General features: G+C 51.2%; 2 protein-coding genes across 4 annotated transcripts in view; both read right to left on the reverse strand.

Moving 5' to 3' along the window:
* CPNE2 (copine 2) overlaps nt 1-5,065 on the reverse strand; it is a 60,026-nt gene extending 54,961 nt beyond the window's left edge. Inside the window, exon 1 of one of the 2 annotated variants that reach the window (XM_074583437.1) lies at nt 4,963-5,065. The gene's annotated coding sequence lies outside the window, so the exon portion shown is untranslated. Of the gene's footprint in view, nt 1-3,733; nt 4,057-4,962 lie in introns of those variants that run through there. The other variant, XM_074583439.1, reaches the window with a different exon arrangement.
* A 2,513-nt stretch (nt 5,066-7,578) lies between these two features.
* NLRC5 (NLR family CARD domain containing 5) overlaps nt 7,579-19,446 on the reverse strand; it is a 48,709-nt gene continuing 36,841 nt past the window's right edge. For both annotated transcript variants that reach the window (XM_074583441.1, XM_074583442.1), the window contains 9 exons: nt 18,665-18,748; nt 17,797-17,880; nt 16,871-16,954; nt 16,171-16,254; nt 15,088-15,171; nt 14,833-14,916; nt 12,078-12,161; nt 10,881-10,964; nt 7,579-10,030 (listed from right to left, as the gene is read on the reverse strand). In XM_074583441.1, the coding sequence (XP_074439542.1) occupies nt 9,958-10,030; nt 10,881-10,964; nt 12,078-12,161; nt 14,833-14,916; nt 15,088-15,171; nt 16,171-16,254; nt 16,871-16,954; nt 17,797-17,880; nt 18,665-18,748 (745 nt within the window). In that variant the 3' untranslated portion in view covers nt 7,579-9,957. The remainder of the gene's footprint in view (nt 10,031-10,880; nt 10,965-12,077; nt 12,162-14,832; nt 14,917-15,087; nt 15,172-16,170; nt 16,255-16,870; nt 16,955-17,796; nt 17,881-18,664; nt 18,749-19,446) is intronic.

The following is a 19,446-nucleotide window of genomic DNA, read 5'->3' on the forward strand; positions in this document are numbered from 1 at the left end:
TGCCCTCTGCATGCCCTGCACCTCCTGTACGCCCTGTGCTCACTGCACGCCCTGCACTCACTGCATGCCCTGCGCCTGCTGCATGCGCTGAGCTCACTGCATGCTCTGTACCCACAGCACGTCCTGCACCCGCTGCATGCCCTGCTTGCAAATCCACGTGAGGTTTCCGGAGTGGCAGCAGCTCTGGCTTTGCTGCTCGGCTGTGTGGAGAGGGCAGGTGAGGGGCAGGGCAAGAGGAGAGCACAGCAGCGTGCCCTGCTCGGGACGCACAGTGATGGAGAAGGCACACGGACCGATCCCATTCTGGTCTCCGCTGGCAAGCGCGCGTTTGGCTTAGATATGCCGAGAAGATTGCACATTTTCACTGGACTACAGGCTTCCTCTGGGGCTCAATTTAGGGAAATCTGCAATTTAGGGCAGAAAACATCGTGATGTCACTGTGAATCCTGGCGGTTGACTCAAACCCTTTACACAACCGTCCTTCCAGACCCAAGGGAAAGGTTTACGCGCCAGCTCTGCGCCCGCTGCGTTCACCCGCTGCCCACTGCCGGGGCAGGGGGCACAAAACGATGTGCCCATTGGCCAGGGGCAAGCGGGAGGCTGGTCCGAGGCTGCCGGTCCCTCTGTGGCAGCAGCACCTGCAGGACGCTCCGTCCAAGAGAGCCAAACGCCACACGCGAATCGCTTCCCTCCCCGCGGCAGCGACGCTCATCCCAGACACATGCTCCGAGTGGGACAAACAAGGGGACCGGGAGAAGCGGGGAGGGAGGAGAAGACACTCACAGGCTTTGGGGCAGATTTTAACCTGCCAGCCACTGCGTTAAAACTTCCCCACCCCAATGCTCTGGCAGCTGTACCAGCTGCTCTCAGGATGGTGGGGGATAGATAGGATTCAGCAACCAGTAAAAAGAGATTTGGAGGAAGAAGTTGACTTAATTAAAGCCAGACCCTACGAAATACAAAGCAGGAGGGCAGCCCCATGAGGAAGGCGGCCGGGCTGTGAAGGATGCCCAGCCAAGCGGGGCTCCCTCGCAGGTGCAAAGGGAACCTCCCGCATTTTAAGCATACGGAACGTATTCTGGCTGTTTAACTTACTAAAGGCTTCTCTGAGTTACTGCAAACAAAAAATGCTGGCTTTCTGAATTTTAATTGACTTGCTATTTCCAGCCAACACCATATATCACAAGAGGGGGGGAGAAAAAAATCGTCGCTTAGGTACTGAGAAATATCTTTAACTGCTTTCTAACGTGCCAAAATTACAAGCGTGCCACCCAGAAAGGCCCCGCCAGCAGCCCCCAAGGCGGACGAGCGTGTGGGTCCCTCCATCCCATACCTCGTCTCATCCAGAGCTTCAGAGCCCCTCCCCTGATAACACACATAAATATGAATTAATAGGTATTTATGCGCAACGCCCATTTGCACTGTCACGCCACCACCAAGCCGCTGCTGTCCCCACGGGCTGGAGCCCACCTTCTCCTCACGGGCAGGTGACTCTCATCGCTACCATCCAAGCTTTTCCTTAAAAAAAAAAGATGTGTTCTATTGGCCTGCTTTGCGGCAGAGAGACCGCCGCCGCCACTTGATGGGCGAAGCTTCACCCTGAGACGGGTTTGTGCGCCAGCGATCCAAAAAAACGCGGCGGTTTATAACGAGAATTACGTCTGATGAATTCTTGACCCCTTCCCAACAGCTTCAGACACCGCTCGAGGGAACACGAAACCGGGTTTCAATGCCTGCACAACCCTGGACTTGCCGCTTAACGGCAAAACTTGCATTTCCAGCTCGTCTCATTTGTGAAATCAGCCCCACGCTGGCTGATGTTTCTTCTTAAATCCTCGGCTTCTGGAATCACATGATGACGGAAAATCCAGGGCTGGGGGCAGGGGGGGAAGGCGACTATTTTAGACGCGAGCTTTTTCCTGCTCCCAATCTGAGAGCTCCCAAACCTCAGGAAAATGGGCAGGCAAATAAAAAGCGGAGCCCTTCTTCCTGAATACTGCATGTGTTTGTTCTTCTGGTGTTTTAACAACATTGCTATGATCACCTGAGTTCCCGGGAATTACTTTTTCCCCTGCTCCTGTGATCCAAACAAGTAACCTCACAAAGCCAGTGGCCAGGAAACCGAGCCAAAGCAGCAAAAAGTAATGACTCAGGTCCCTCAACAGACATTTTAGAGGTTTAAAAGAGAAATTGTAAGATTATTTGGGGGGGAAAAGCGTTCAATTCTTTTTTTTTTTCACGCCATTTTGCGGTTTCGCAGCCTGCCAGCAACCCCGTTTCTAACGCCTGGCTGCTACACCTTGCCAGAAAATTTACCTTTTCTTCTCCTTTCCCCCCTTCCCTGCCTCTGACCGCAGGCCAGGGCTCTCACATAAAGAGCTCCTTATGCGAGCTGGCAACCCCGAAGCAGGCCAGGAGACTGCAAGTGTTGCTTTTTCATCAATTAACCGGGTATTACGTTCTCGGCACGCCAACGGCTCCCAGAGAACAAGCCCTGATTTACGGGTGGCGCGAGCGACTCTGGCCAGCTTTCTCTGGGCAGAGGTTTCCACTGAAGTCAGCGGGAAACTCTTTCCACCGGGTGTAACGGGAGCGAGAGAAGGAGTTATTCCTCCCAGACTCTTCGCACGCCGCCCTGAGAGTGCTAAAAGACGAAGAAAGCCGACGCAATTCCAGTATACAACTGGGCAGACTGGTAAACGACGGGGTAGCTCGCGGTCACTCCGGCACTGCGTAACCCCACCGTTTCGGGGCACGGGAGCTGGATTATTGGGAGATGAGTGGAACTGGGACTGCCGGGGGCTGCGTGGCCGATATTTCCCCCCCTCCCCAGGGCGAAGAGCATCTTCACCCACAGCGTGGGACCAGCGTGGCATATGCCAATGGTACCGCAGAGGCAGGCTGCCGGCAAATCCTGTCCCCGGGGCAGTAAGGGACTTCGGGCTCTCAGAGAGCAGCTCCAGGACTGCTCGTCTACCCAAGGCCAGTGCTAAGGGCTGCCTGCGCTGCAGGCAGGTGCACTGTTGGGACACCTGGAAGCATCGCCGGGTGCCTTCCCTCCACATTATCCCAGCCAGGATGCTCCAGAGGCAACAGCAGAGAAACAAAAATGTCTGTCTCAGGCTATCACACAGCTGTAAACCAAAGCACACGCAGCATTTCCCCGAGGCTGCTCCAGGAAAACATTCTCCACCGCCTCAGTTCTTCAAAACACATCTTCCCACATGCCCCAAGCTTTTCTTCCCAGCCTTCCCGTTGTCCTGCTCCCTGCCCCCCCGCCCCAAAGGGCTTCAATATGGGATGCCCTTTCTGGCCTGTAATAAAACATTTTCTGACCCCAGAAAAGCACACGCCGGCATGAAACCCCCGGTACCTGGGCTGGCAGGAGGAGGCTGATGCCGGCGGAGCGGTGTCAGAACTGAGCGCCCCTGGGCTGATTCTGATGCCAGCTTCCCCGGCAAGGTTCAAGCGCATCTCCAGGAGGTTTCAGATCTGGGGCTCGAGGTTCACAGGGATCCTCCCAGTTCCTTCCCGCAAAGCAGCTCAGGCTCTCGGGGAGTCAGCAGCAGGGACCCAGCCCTTCGGAGATGTTTCGGCCACCGAAGCTCAGCTCTCGACTCACCTCTCTCTCCTGTTCCACCCTCCTTGTGGTGACCAGCTTCAAAGGGTGTGTTTGCCCACCACGTCCTCCAGCCCCACTGGCTTTAATCCAGCCTAAATTAGGGTTACTTACCCGGAGACTTATTGCATCAGGTCCTCGGGCTGGCGGAGCCGATGGGAAAACACCTCCCTGCCTGCCATCCTGCCATCCCCCCCAGCACCCTCGGGCTGCTGAACGAAACACTTGCTGCTGTCTGGGAGGACGCAGCGCCTTGCTGGGCACAGAGAAGGAGAGGGAGGCAGCCCATCTGGGAGCACAGACCCTCTCGGCTCCCCCCTGAGTGCGCTGCATGCAGGATATCACCCCCAGCTGGAGCAGCATCGGGCTGCCAAGAGCTCCTGAAGAAGCGCTTCTGCGCTTCCCCAGCCTTCAGCTCACCAGATCCCCCGCGGCTCGGTGCTGGAGGAGAAGGAGAGGCGCTTGCGGCAGCTGCCAGGAAAAGCCCCTTCCCCAACATCCCCAGCCGTGGGGAGCGAAGCCACCAGGCCGCGGCGTTTGCCTGGGGGTCACGGGTCCCGTTGGCATCTTTAGGAGCAGATGTGGATGCACAGACAGCGGGGATGGGTGGGACAACTTTTACACCCTGTATGAATGCAGGGGCCCGGGTTGGGGAAGGGGAGCGTAAAGCGATGGCGGGGGGGGGTGGGGGCTGTCCCAGGGGATGGAGGGTCTGTCCAAGGGGACGGAGGGTCTGTCCCAAGGGTTCAAAGGTCTGTTCCAGGGGATGGAAGGTCTGTCCAGGGGGACGGAGCATCTGTCCCAGGGGTTGGAGGGTCTGTCCAAGGGGACAGAGGGTCTGTCCCAAGGGTTCAAAGGTCTGTCCAAGGGGTTGGAGGGCCCGTCCCAGGGGATGGAAGGTCTATCCCAACGGTTCAAAGGTCTGTCCCAGGGGTTGGAAGGTCTGTCCGAGGGGACAGAGCATCTGTCCCAGGGGCTGTACGGTTGGTCCCATGGGTTGTACGGTCTGTCCCAAGGGTTGAAGTGTCCGTCCCAGCAAACAGAGGATCTACCCAAGGGGTTGGAGGGCAGAAGGGACACCACCCCCCCCCCCCCCACCCCCCAAGACAAGCCGTTGGGGACACTGCCCTGCAGGTCCCCCATCCAGGCACCGCCACCGAGGTTCCGCCGGCCGGCCAGTGGGACCCTCCCACCAGGACATCCGAAGTCACCACCGCCTCATATCCCACCGCCCCTCGCCTCCATCACCGCCCACCCGAGCCCACGGCGAACGATCCCCCCCCCCCCCAATCCTTCTCCAGCCCGTTCCCGCTCCCGCATCCCCAGGGGCCGCCGGTACTCACCGCTGCGGGCCGGGCCGGGCCGGGCCGAGCAGCTCCCGTGGGGCCGGGGGTTCAGCGCCTCCCCACGGCCGCGCCCGCCGACCGCCCCCCGCCATCACCGCCCACCCCCGTACTGGGGGGGGGGGTGGGCGGTGATGGCGGGGGGCGGTCGGCGGGCGCGGCCATGCCTTTGCTCCCCCCCCCGCGTAAAGGCTGGAAAATGATTTTTCCACGTTATCCGCCCAGCTATAACGAAAACATAACTTTTGGGATCAACGCCCCTCGCTTTTAACTAAAACCACTGATTATTTTTTTTTTTTTTTTAAAATCAGTGCAGCGGCTGGGTGATGCCGCTTCCCATGGGGGAACAAGCTGGTTAACCAAGGAAAACACACACACGCACACCCCCCCCACGGCGGGGGGGGTTTGGAACGAGGTGATCTTTAGAGGTCCCTTCTAACCCCAACCGTTCCATGAGTCTAAAAGTGGCAGGCCCTCAACGTGTGTCCCAAAAGCGGAGGGGGAGTCCAAGCCACTGCCTCCCCGTCACCCAGCTCGACCCGAGGAGCTGATGTCCTTTCCCTTCCTGCCTGGTATCACTGGGGTTTGTACCCAACGTACCGTAGCATCATAGAATGGTTTGGGTTGGAAGGGACCTTAAAGCCCACCCAGTGCCACCCCCTGCCCTGGGCAGGGACACCTCCCACCAGACCACGTTGCTCCAAGACCCGTCCAGCCTGGCCTTGGACACCTCCAGGGATGGGGCAGCCACAGCTTCTCTGGGCAACCTGGGCCAGGGGCTCACCACCCTCACAGCAAACAATTTCTTCCCAACATCTCATCTAAATCTCCCCTCTTTCCGTTTAAAACCATTACTTTTTATCCTATCATTACACTCTGATAAAGAGTCCCTCCCCATCTTTCCTGTAACATCAGGGATATTTATATAGATATTTTTGATATGGAGACAGGGTAATAAGACTGGAAGCCTCCCTCTGAGGTTTCAGATTAAACAAACCGGCTTTATTTGTTGTACAGAGCCCTTTACTTTTAGAGAGCACAGGCAAAATAAGCCAGTGCCGTATTTCCCCCGTCCAGCTTTCCCCTCTCCTGCAGCTTGAGCTGTGAAAGGCAGAAGAGGTTCAAGGCCCCGAGTCAGTTTTCCGCGTGGATGAGGTCCCCTCTCTGCCAGCTTCGCTCCCTTCCCACCACCCCGGGAGTGGGGCAGGGGACGCAGGACAGGCTCACAGATCATGGATGCTCCTGCTCAGCGCAGGCAATGCGATAGACAACATCCAGCTAAAAGCTGAGCCTAGTTTTTAGGAGCAAACCCCTTCTTTTCTGGGTAAACCCAGCCAGAAACCGTCACAGGGAGAGACGAGGTCGTGCCTGAAAGAGGAATTCAGTGGGAGAAGTGGGGTCTGTGCCAGACCTGCCCTTCCAACCTCCATGCCTGTGGCTTAAAATGTCACTTTGGGGGAAAAAAGGGAGAGGCAGCCAGTATTTCATGAATGCCAATGTTATTTTCCCATGTTTTCTCTCCTGCCCAGCATGACGCCTCCAAGCTGCAGCAGGTCCAGCGCTACCTGAAACTGGTTTGAGTGGAGGGGAACCGGCAGCTGCATTTCCAGCTATAAGAAGCAGCTGCCATCACGCGTGAAAGCCCAGCCCAGCCTGGCTCCGGCTGCCCCATAGCACCAAATCCAGGCTCCTCACTGCCCTCCAGCAGCGTGTTTACTTACAGCAGTGTACTTCTTTCTAAAGATCCGGTCTCGAGGGGCAAAATCCCTTCTGTGTATGGAACCAGTACTGACTAGCTCAGACATTGTCTTCCAGAGACTGCAGGCAGCCCGAAACAATAGGGGTGTGCAGAGCGTCCTGATACATTTCCATTTTTGGACCACGATAAATCTGAAACGTAATAGTAATAGCTCTAAAAATGGCCCACGTTAATTATCTATTTGGGAATCGGTTTGGTATTCAGCCATCACACACAATCCCCAATGGCCTCACGTCTTCCTGCATACCAGAAGATTCATTTAACCCCGCAAAATTGGACAAAGCCTTCAGTTTCCCCTTGGAAACTTTCAGACACGACCGCAAGCTGGGAACATGGGCATCGGCAGCACAAGGAAAATGGGAAGCACGCTGGGGAAGGGCGGCCCAAAAGTCCTTGGCATCTGATGTAAGACACAAACTAGGGACTGATTGTCTTCTTGTGTTTCACATACAGCTCAATCCAAATCTCAATTTTTTTTGTTTTTTAAAATGCAACCCACGCACTCCAAATACAGCACAGAGCCTGCTTTTAGTCAAAAAATCGCTGGACTAGAGACAACCGCTTCCCATTTTTGGGGGTTTGCTGACACCTGGTGTTCTGGAAAAGATACTGTGATGTCCTGCGAGTCCCTTCCCTGGCTTGCGCTGGGATGGCCGCTCTCAGGTCAGGCAGACACCCGTCTGGGAGCTAATCCTGAATTTCGGGAAGAACCTGAGAAACGCATCTAGGTTTCAGAGGCACTCTTTAGCATCTCAAGTCCAGCAAAGTGCCGCAGCAGCAGCCTCGTTATGTTCCCACAAACCTCACGGTATAGACGCACGCTTCTTAACTGCAGGAGTCAGCGGAACCGCAGGGGGGAATGTCAGGTCTCATTTATTTTTAAATAGTGTGTTTCATTGCAAGGGAAAATAATCCAACGCCATGATCCAAACCCAAGAGATCTCTCCGCAGTAGCTGTTCTACCCATTTAGGGTTATCACCCAAGACACAAAGCAAAAGTGCCTTGAAAAGTCAAGCACTCACCAAAGCGGCATTCTCAACTTATTCAGTCAAAGCACTTTTTTCACCATTAAAAAAAGGAGGAAAACCAATAAGTGAGAAGGCATGTTTCACACCACTAAAGAAGGAAAATAAATTATCGCGGCACCTGAACAAATCAAACGCAGGAGTGGGTGGCACCAAGGAGACGATACAACGGAGCTGAACAAAGATGTGTTTGACAACGATACCGTCTGGTTCTCCCCCCGGTATATGGGCCTGTGGTAACAGCACAAGGCTCTGGCTGCTACTGACGATGACAAAACGGCCATCACAAAGTGCAATAAAAAGTCCAATCCTAGTACTTTCCTTCTTCACACTGAGTAAAACTCAACCTCTATTATTTATCACACATAGTACTTAGTCCTACCAAAATGACGTTTCAAATGCAGGAAAAAATGAATTTTCAGCTCACAGCCCGGACTGAAACGGACGGTTACTGCAAACTTTGTCCAACCTCTTGTATTTCCAAAAGAAGCCCCGGGAGACCAGGGCCTGAGAAGAGCCCAGCTGACAAACACGCTCACCTTGGAAGCTGCAAAGAGCTCACAGCACCAAGACACCTTTCAGTACGTGATCACACTGCCTTTTGTGCCACCCTCTTCCTCTGATGGGCGCTGGGAAGACTCGCATCCGCTAACTAGATCTGAAAATACAGGATGCAATTAAAGCCACATTTGGCGAAGCTTTTCCTAAACTCCAGTACTTGATTACTTCATTGAATTATGGCCTGATAAGGAATTTTATGACTTTTTTTTTCTTTGTTATCGCTTTTAAACCCTTTTCAGAGTACGGTTTCTGCAAAACGCACCCCGCCTCTATGCAACAATGCCAGTATCTCACAGAGCCTACTGCTGATCCTTAAATAAGGACAGCGGCTCCCCCAGGAGTAACAGGCACCAGCTGTCCACGTCCTCTGCCCCAAGGTTTGCTGCACCAGCATTTCCAGCTCATTCCAAACACCCGCCCTGCCCATATCGGATCAGTTCGGTCTCCCCAGGCAAACACAGTGCTGTAAACAAAATTCCATAAATAAATCTGCCGCAAGGATTAAATATTTACAGCACAGACAGGCGAGGAAACCATTGTAACTCAAGTCACTAAAAAATGAGACCGATGTGGTCACCGTGCTGCACCACGAGCTGGTGTTCCACGCACGCGAGGGGCACGGAGTCCATCTGCAGCCCATCTCCGCTGACCAGCGGACTCAGCGTTGGGGATCTTCTCCCTCCAGTCCCCACAGGTCCAACATCCACTGCCCAGCGACGTGTAGGCTTCGGGATCCAGGGGACGGTAGAGGCCTGAAGGATCTACCATGCGGCCAACGGTTCAAGCTGACTGACCCCTCGCTTCACCTCAAAGAGAACAGTGCAATCGAGTCTTCCAAACCACCCACCCCCCGCCCCCCGCCAAAAAATCTACAAAACCCCACGTGAAATAGTCAGTAGTGCACGTCCTCTCACACAGAACAGCTCCAGCTTTCTTCCAAATTGTTTTACAACCTCAGTGCTGTAAAGTTTCTCACTTAAATTTACAGTGATATCAGCCTTGACCTGTCGTCACAGGATAAATATTGATCATTTTTGGCCAATGATTTGAAGTTTCACGAGTCTTGACGTTTCTACTAGGAAACTGAGGCAATTCTGTATGAAAAGGAGCCTGATATGAAGCAAACAAAAACACATATCGTATCGCCACTTTTTGCCTAAAAATCACAGAGGTATTTCGCACACAGTTATACACAATTTTCAAACAGCCTGCATTTCTAACAGGGTCAGTAGTTTACAATTTTGTAAATAATTTTACATTCTCTCCCAGAGGATGTGCATTCTTTTATCGGAACACCCTGTTGGTGTTGTAATCTTGATTAAAGATAATTAAATACTCTGCTGGCTTTCTGAATGCCTGAGCAGGTGCATCTAATCCTCTTGAAGAGTTTTTTTTGTTTTTTTTTTTTACACCAATAACACTGCCTTCTCAGCAGCAATTCTTCACCATCTTTTGCTTTTCTGTACAATAAAAGCACACAAAAAACCAAAACACCGCTAAGCATTCACACTTGGTTCAGTGCAACGAAGGAAGACTTGACACAGTTTTTAACTGTAGGAACTTTGATTTCCTGGGTTCTTCAGTGCAATTTTTGAGGGCAGTGAAAGACGGAGAGCAATTCCTCATCGGGCAAGGGCTCCTCTTTGCTACTAGAAACACAGTCTCGGGTCTTGGCTTGTCAAATTCTCGGCAAGGTCCTTGGGCACTGGATTGTCCCACAGCCTACGACAACAGCAAACATGTTACTGTAGGACTCAGCAGGGCGAGCGAGGAGGTGGCATGCCAAAGACAGGGGAAAAGGCAACTTGTTTTTTCGTCAAAGTGAGACAGGAGTGAGGTACGGCCCTATCCCGGCAACACAGCAGCAACCCAGCACCTGCCCGCTCGCTGAGATGGACTCACTTATGGCTTGGGAGAGAGAGAGATTAAAGCTTTGAAAAGTCCCCAGGGCCACTAGGAGCTCCGAAAGGGCAGGAAGAACTGAGTGACACACAAGCAACCTGGTTGACGTGAGCCTCCCTTCTTCATCTGTCTCATTCGGTGGAGTCCACCCCAAAGCTGCCCATACCGGGCTTCTACCATGCAGAGCGGAGTGCCCCGAGGAGTCAAAGGGACTGCGTGCTGTGCTGTGCTGCCAACCTGAGCAAGCACACAGGGGCCACAAGCTCCAGTCAGGACCAGCAACAGCCCTCAGTGGTCGCTCTCGGGCGGCTCTCACTACTGGGGAAGGCAGAGCCTGTTTTGGGCCAGAGACAGCTCGGGCAGGAGCAGACATCTGGCCGTGGGACCTGTGTTACCAGCAAGTTACGAGAGGTGCTCTCAGAGTTTACCTCATTTAAAGCCAGTAAGCTTTATCAGCCCCTTTTTCCCAGGACTTTCTGAGGGGGTGGAGTTGGCCTAGAAAACCTTCAGTTTACTTGGCTTGCATCTGCGTCCCCTGCAATATCCTATTCCACGCCAGCAAACCCAGGGCAGCAGGGCGGCATGGGTCATGTCTGTCCCAAGACTGGTCACCCCAACTTCCCCTTGCTAAGCCGATACCCAGCCATGGAGCTCCATGATACCTGCTCACCTTATGCACTGAATTTCCGGGCACTTGGCAAGTTCCTCTGCCAGCTTTGTGGCCCCACAGGCGCCAATGCGATTCTTCTCCAGACTGTGTTAGAAACAACAAGAATATTAAAACCCCAAACCAAATCAAGAGTGGAAAACAGCTGAAAAATCGCTGGCTCCTCCTCCTGTCCCAGAAGAGCTACACTTTTGCAGAAGCACAGCAATTTACATCAGCCTTGTCTTTGTGACCACGGCCTTATTTAAGCAAGAATGGTGTGTGCAATGTTTCCTATGACCTCCTTCTAGCAACAGGACTTGTAAGCAGATCTCTTGCCCTTGGAGCACTCTTACACATCCCACTGTGAGCTTGGTGCCCAAAAATGCTAGTAACAAGTCCTCCTACTTCAGACACAACCTTCTCGCTTGTACCTGTAAAAGAGCCAGGCCCTACTATGTAGTTTCCTTGCTCAAGACAAACAAAACTCAGTTACTGACCCTATGACGTCAGACTAATATTTTCACACAGCTGAGAGATGGAAGACACACACCATGAATTCCGAAGTGCCAAGAGGAGGAAAGCTTCATGAACAGTTCTTGAGCAGAAGATGACAGTCTCTCCCGTTAACAGGGCCGGGCTGTGATGCCACCGGGCCAACGCATGAGCTGGCGACACCGACCCCAGCTGCTGGCTGCACTCCAGTTGCAGCACAGGAGCTGCATCAGAGCTTCCTGGGAGCTCCTATGGCCCAACACTCACAATTTGGCCGCTCCATCCTGGGGACGGATTGCTTGCCTTGCTGCAGGATTTCGCAAAGGAAGGCGCTCTGAGCACGGTACCCATCTAGACCATCCCAGACACTGAAGAGAAGTAAAAGCCTGCAGGAAGCAGCTCACCTGAGGTCATTAGATGATATGAGTCATGTTCTAGAAATACCAGTTTGTCTTCCCTGACTCAAACAGGAGGCCTTCACAGACTAGCTTCTGCTTACATACCTACGCTGCAAACACCTCAAATAAAAAAAGCCTCTCTGCGCTGTGCATCACCCAAGTAAGGCTGGCCCTCAGTGCATGCGGCAAGAATGCTAAGCAAGAATTTGAACTGCAAAAGCCTATTGTTGTTCCTAACATCCATCCCTTTTGGGAAGTGCTGTGGCTGAGGGCTCAGTGACAGAAACACAAGTCTTCTTCCTGTGGTTGCTCTCATGACTGTACTCACTCTAACATCTTCAGCTTTTCCATCCCTGGGAGAGCACTCGCCAACTCCTGGGCTCCTCCATCACCAAGGGCGTTCCAAGACAGTCTAAGACAGACAAGAAATCCCAACTGTGAGTCAGTTGATAAACACAAGGGAAACGACAGGCACCCTCAGTAAGTTCGCAGATGACACTAAACTGGGCGGGCGTGTTGATCTGCTTGAGGGTAGGTTGGCTCTGCAGAGGGATCTGGACAGGCTGGACCGATGGGCTGAGACCAATGGTATGAGGTTCAACAAGGCCAAATGCCGGGTCCTGCACTTGGGTCACAACAACCCCATGCAGCGCTACAGGATTGGGGCAGAATGGCTTGAAAGCAGCTCGACAGAAAAGGACTTGGGAGTGTTGGCTGACAGCCGGCTGAATATGAGCCAGCAGTGTGCCCAGGTGGCCAAGAAGGCCAACAGCATCCTAGCCTGTATCAGGAATAGTGTGGTGAGCCGGACTAGGGAAGTGATCATCCCCCTGTACTCGGCACTGGTGAGGCCCCACCTCGAGTACTGCGTTCAGTTTTGGGCCCCTCGCTACAAGAGGGACATTGAGGTGTTGGAGCGTGTCCAGAGAAGGGCTACAAAGCTGGTGAGGGGCCTGGAGGACAAACCTTATGAAGAACGACTGAGGGAGCTGGGGTTGTTTAGCCTGGAAAAGAGGAGGCTGAGGGGAGACCTTATCACCCTCTACAACTACCTGAAAGGAGGTTGTAGAGAGATGGGGGCTGACCTCTTCTCCCTGGTGACAAGTGATAGGACGAGGGGAAACGGGTTCAAGTTACGTCAGGGGAGGTTTAGATTAGATATTAGGAGACATTTTTTCACTGAAAGGGTTATTAAACATTGGAATAGGCTGCCCAGGGAGGTGGTGGATTCACCATCTCTGGAGGTGTTTAAAAAAAGGGTAGATGGGGCACTGAGGGACACGGTTTAGAAGTGGCTCTTGTCAGGGTAGGCTAAAGGTTGGACTCGATGATCTTAAAGGTCCCTTCCAACCTCAACAATTCTATGATTCTATGACTGTGCTGTGATACAACCCCCTCACAGATTAGACTGTTTGCAAGAGCTTTGTTATCATGGCAGGTAAACATTCCCCTGCTTTACAAGCGTAATTTTGAAGAACTTCCTCAGTTTCACCATGTATTTCCATGTATGGTAAGACACCAGGGAATGTCACTACAGAGCCTGAGGACTATGGTTAGCCTCTGGAGTCCTGCAGGCCCAGGGAATGAGATGCAAAAGATGGAAATGACTGCTGAGCTTTACCCCAGGGCAACTCCTCCTTCTGCTGGTGGTATTAAATTATTGCAGCAGCTAAGGTGCCTCTCAGACCTGCTCTTAAAGCTGCCTTTTGGCTCTGACCTCTTTCGAAGGATAGCTTGCAGGGCTCTTGAAAGACTAGGTTCTTCACTGTCTGATGCATTGGCAAGTGAGAAAATTCTTCAGATCCTTTCTGTGCTACTGGCTGAACAGCCTGGCTATTTCTCTCTCACCTGGAGAACAGAAACCTAGCACGGCACCATCAATGCTCCACTACAATGCTCAGCTGAATGATCCCGGGGCCACCACACAGAGCCATTCCTCTGCCCAAGTCTGGGGATCTCCAGAATTTCCATATCACGTGTAGGAGTCAAAAACCAAAAGCAAGACAGGATCCAGCTTGAGAACTGGGGCCTTCCACCAAACAAGTTCACAGCCTGTTCTGGGATTTCATGGGTATCAGCATATGGCTCACCGCGTCACTCACATTTTCCCAACGACAGAACTCACATATGCCTCCACTGACAAGACCAGACCCCTCCTAACGCTACTGTTAAAGGAGAATCTGCCAATCTGTTAATAAGGCAGGAGTAGAAACTAATCACATGGTTAACTAGCCTTAGTGCCATGCTGCAAGCGACACCTATGCACTGAACATTGCTTTACTCGTCCCACTACTCCACTGGAGTGTGTAGCGGTAGCATCAGAAGTCAGCTCCCCTGGGTCTGGCAATAAAATCCTGGCTTTGAATTAATGCCCTGAGTTCTACAATATCTCTGATCTCCACACAAATACATTCTGTGGGAGGGAGAGGAAAGCCTGGCAGGCTTCTTGCTGAGGTTCTCTTGGGCAGGTGCAGACATGTCACAACGTAGTTACCCCATCTATGTTGTTTATTGAAAACACATTAAACATCCACACATCAGAGCAACCCCTTTTATTTCAGTGTGGAGAGTGAGATTGCAGCTGGTAACATCCCCTGTTCATCTACAGGCTGAATTCACTTGGTTTTGAGCTCTCAATTCAGCCTCTACATTGCACAGAGAAGCTCCTGCTCTGCTCTGAGAGTCAACTGTGGCCCTCTTGTAAAAAAAAAAAAAAAAAAAAAAAAATGGAGGCAAGACTTGAACCACAGAAAACACGATGAGGAATTTGTCCTGCCTCTCAAAACAGATGCTAAAAGACCAAGAACAATGGGCAGAGTTTGACAATAAGCGTTTCCTCCACAACCCATTCAGCTCTTCACTTTTAGCTTCCAATAAGCTGCTAGTTATACCAGGGAATTTTTAGCAGTGAATTCAGTCAACTAGTAAATTATTAGTAAATTTATCAGTAAAAAGTACTTAGTGGTAAGCATCAATAAGTATTTAGCAACATCAGAAGTGTACTGCAGTTGAAAATAAGAGCAGACATTAAAACAAGAGTGACCTGTGTGTTGAAGGGTCTTCCCATCCACTCCCACACTCACATTATCTCCTCCATGGAAGGGCATTGTCGGAAGCCGTGAGAAAGTGATTTTGAAGCATCATCAGTGATTCCACACAGTTTCAAGCTGAAGCAGGAGGGAGAGAAGACAAAAACAAGGGGGGCACAATGTGCTGGTGTCAGAACCGGGTGGGGAATACAGCACACCAACACTGTCTGCTGCGCTCCTGCCCTGGTAAGGCTACAAAGGAAGCCAGCCATGCTCTGCCCCTGCAGCCTTCAGTGCCCTGGTACTCACTCGATCTTCCGGAGGTGTTCAAAGCGTGGCAGCCCCTCAGACAGGGCGTGGATACTTCCTTCCCCAAGGCTATTTTCTGATAAACTGTAAGAGTAATGGAAAAGCTTTGAGTGGACGCAGAAAAATCAGGTACAGACAGAGAAAAGCCATCACCAAAACATAACTAGGTGAATTAGCAAGTCAATAACTAGTACTCAGACTAAGAGAGGACTCGAGACAGCAGGGACAAGCCAGATCAACACATGGCAACTCAGGGGCAATTCCCTGCTTGGTAAAATGGGAATGACAACCCTGCTCTAATTCACAACCTAAGTCCGTTCAGCAGCGAATTGTGTCCTGACAGTAAGGTGGGGTTACATCAGTGGCTAAAATGGACAGACCTGCAGCACATCATGTATTGCATCCGAAACTGGAAATGAGAAGTTACACTGGAGGTAAGGACTGGTGTGACTTGAGAGGAAATGACGGTAAGGGAGAGCGGGAAGGAGACGGGGCTCTCAAAGCCTCCGGGGCAGCAATAACTGCCTTCCAGCCTTTACCAGGGTGTGCTGCTCTGTTCTCATCTACCAGCAAACACAAGCCATGGCAATACCTTTCCTGCTCTAACGCACCTCACACCTAAATTACTAACACCTTAATTCAACTTGTTATTTAAAAATAAGCACACATCAAAGAACGGTGGCATCAAGGATGCAAGAGGAAGAGTTAATTCACATCACTGCCATCCTTTCAGTTCCATATTTAGAACTTCCGTCACTCCCCAGGTTACTGCATACAGTAGCTCAACAGCATGTGGCTACACAAAGCCTGACAAACAGCACCGGCAGACAAGGTTTAAAATCTAAAGTGATCTAAGCTGCCCCACAGGCAGCAGTGACCTTCAGAGAGTGTCTCCTCTCATACTGCAAAAAGTTTCTAGGACAGGTGGAGGGATTGCCCTCTGCGGAGGGGCAGAGGGCAATCCTGAGCAAGGAAAGAGCCTATGTGACAGCCCCGGGCCTGTGAGCTGAAATGGTTCCCACCAGCAGAGTGATACCAGTCCGTACGTTTGGCACTATCCCAAGTGCACCTGCCATGGCCTACCTTATCTCTTCCAGCAGCCCACATGCCACCAGGGCTCTGGCCAGCTCCATCCCTCCTGCTGGACCAATGTTATTGTTCTGCAAGCTAACAAAAGAAACATAAGCATTGGACTATTATTTCAGAATGGAGCTGTAACAAAAGCTCATATTTAACTTGCCAAGAAGGTAACTACATCTTTTGAACCAGCGCCCGGTGCTGGTAATAGCCTGTCATCCTTGTAGATAGTCTTAAAGAAGGGGTCTGGAAAACAGGGAGGCAACAGCGGGTCCAGCAATGCGGCTAGCACGTCACATAGCTCCTGAGTTCAGGGGGAAAAACGACTGAGAGGTGTCTGCACAAAACAGGGAGGGACCACAAAAAGTCTTCATATTTATGCTTACATTACACCAGAATGAGAGGACAGCCAGAGGCATTAGAGGCTGGCATACTCAAAACCAATTTTAAGGGTTATTTTACTGTATATACAATGCCCGGATCATCTCTAAAGTTAATGCTGCAAGAGATTATGCAAGAACAGCTGATGTGACTTGATGCAGCAGAATAATTGCGGGGGGTTTCTCAATCCTGAAACACTTAAAATAATGTCTAAACAAGAGACTGGTGCACCACTGCAGTCTATGCCTTTTTCCGTGCCTTCTTTTTGACCATCCCACATATTCCCAGGATATCCATCTTTCCTGGAGCAGAGGCTGACACTTACTAAAGGATCTTGAGGTTGGTCATGTGAGGCAGACAGAGGGCAAGTTTCACTGCCGTCCTGTCTCCAAAAGCATTCCTTGACAGTCTGGAAGGAGCAGAAATGAAACGTTACTGGCAGTGATCTACAGAACCTCATTCCTCACCTGTGTGTCACCCACACGTATCTGTGACCCCCCATTCCTCACCCACATGTGCATGGGACCAGGCTGCAAGGAGCCAATGTCCACGATTCAAAGGACACTGGGAGTGGGAGGAAAGATCAACGAGGTTTTGTAATCCTGCGGCAAGAGTTAAAGAGGGAAGTACAACCGACTTGCGCTTCTCAGGAGCACACTGATCTCCCTTTCTGGCTGACTTGTCCTGAGATGGAATCAAACTGAAATTGCACTTTTTTAATATGTGCCCTTAGTCCAGTACACTGTAATCTGAAGGTTATATGAATAGCTCCAGCATTTTAACTGTAACTTTTTCTGATTTGTTATTTTTTTTTATGATTTTATTTCTTCAATATGGCAGAGGCACGGAATGACTGACAATACATCTGGCTGAGTAAAGCCTCTATCTGTCATCTTCCCTCCATTTTTGCAGCCACGTAGATTTAACGCTGATTTCTTACACAACACAGGCACTGCACAGCCCACGTGCCTGCGATACTGGCTATCAGACCGCAGATTCAGCTCTTCCCCACTGATGCAGCGTGTATGGTTCTTGGGAATCTCCAAGAGATTGCAGTGAACAAGCAATCCCTAAGCCTCCCACACCAGCACCGCACATTCCTGTCCCACGTAGCTGTGAGTTTTTACCCTGCTCTCATAAGAATCAGTGGTAAAACTGATTTTTGGCTTTACTGGAGCCATATTAGATTTGGGTTTTATGCCTTGATTTTTGCCCAGCTTCCTGAAGGGATATTGGAAATGACACACTTACAGTAGCTCCTCGATGAGCTTGCAATAGGCAAGAGCTTCCATCAGCTTTTCCCCTCCAGCAGGACTAGGACTGTTCCCTGAAAGGCTAAAAGAATCATGAAAGCCTCTCAGTGACTGAACAAGAACCAGAACGTATCAGCTTAAGGTATTTCACTGTTTGCCTGGCTTGGGTCACTGCAACGATGGGCTACACGAGGCTGCAGTGGTGTGTCCAGAGACACGGGGCTCTAGGAAATGGCCTGGGGATTTGCAGTGTTTTTGTCAAGTACTGAGTCACTTCTGCCCCTGCAGGTACCGGGGGGAAGGAGCAGTTTTCCCTCTCCCAGACAGAACTGGGAATTTCCTTTTCTTGTTCAAGTCATTTCTGGGTTTTTAATTTCGAAAAATTGCAAGGCATACCCCAGAGCTGAGCCTAACGAAGAGCCCGGTTGCTCTGGTTCTGTTCCCTTGGAGCAGGGGCAGTTTGAATTCACGTCTCCGAGAGCCTTGTCTAGAGACTGTGCCCTCGCTTTGACAAATTCTCAATTTCACCTCTACTTCCACTAGTAAAAGAAAGCCACCACACTGGGAACCCCACACAGCCTGAGGAAAGGTGCTGCATGGATCTGAGATTTGTATGATTCCCCACAAGCTCGCGGATTTACTTCCCAGAACACAACTGAGCCAGAGATCTCTCTGTTCAAACAGCTGGTGAAGGCCAGCAAATGCCCACTGCTGTCTCTGGGGGTGATTTTGTATCAGGTCTTCAATGACACTGAAAACCCTGGAAAGGGGAACATTGTGTAAGCGAAGGTGGCACAGGGCTTTCTACGCAGGCTTCCCCACGGGCCGTAACTGAAATCGCTGCAAACAAAACAAAGGGGACTCACTCAATTCTCTTCAGGTTTTGCATTTCCAGCAGGACAGCCGCTAGATTTATCAGGCCTGGATCTCCAATTTTGTTGTGGCTTAAACTTTAAAGAGAAGAAAGGCTGTGTTGTAAAGGAAAATGCTAAGCATCAGGCAAAGTATGAGATCTTATTTAATGTCTCTCATCTGCTGGATGACGCCTCTGACCTTGGCAGCAGAATCAGAGCGCTGCTTCTCTCAACTATCTCATGAAAGACTAATAGCTGTTAATGAGGCTTTAAAAAAAAATTGCAAAGAGCAATCAAAATCACTGGATCTTGTTAACGGATGGGAAATTACTTCAGCCAGAATACCAAGACAGGAAACAGCTGGCTATTATTTTCCAAACTACTACAGTGGAGAATGGACAGAATCTGGCTAGAGAGAGGGGCAGAAAAGCAGAGCAAGCCTGGGGTTAGCCCTAGATTCAGATCTTCTCAGAGTGGGGAAGTGCTCGGTCCAAGGCTCTCCCAGAAGAGAAGTGGGCCTCTGGCCCTCTTCTGGATCCCAGGGATTCCAGAGATTTAAAGCCAGAGGCTGTTTAATCCATTTTCTTCTATGTGACTGCAGCAGAGCAGGGTTAGACCAAATTCTCCTCATCAATCAGTCTCTTATTTCCTCTAGCCCAAGGTACCTCACAGACGAGCATTTTGCAACTTCCCTGCCTTTGTTACAACATTGTGTAAAAGCACATCTGGGTCTCTCCAAATGCTGGCACTAGTGGTCACCTCTCTGCTGTGAGAGACTGCAAAGAAAGGAGAAA

This window comes from Larus michahellis, chromosome 4 (genome assembly GCF_964199755.1).
Source record: "Larus michahellis chromosome 4, bLarMic1.1, whole genome shotgun sequence".
In the NCBI taxonomy this organism is placed as follows: Eukaryota; Metazoa; Chordata; class Aves; order Charadriiformes; family Laridae; genus Larus; species Larus michahellis.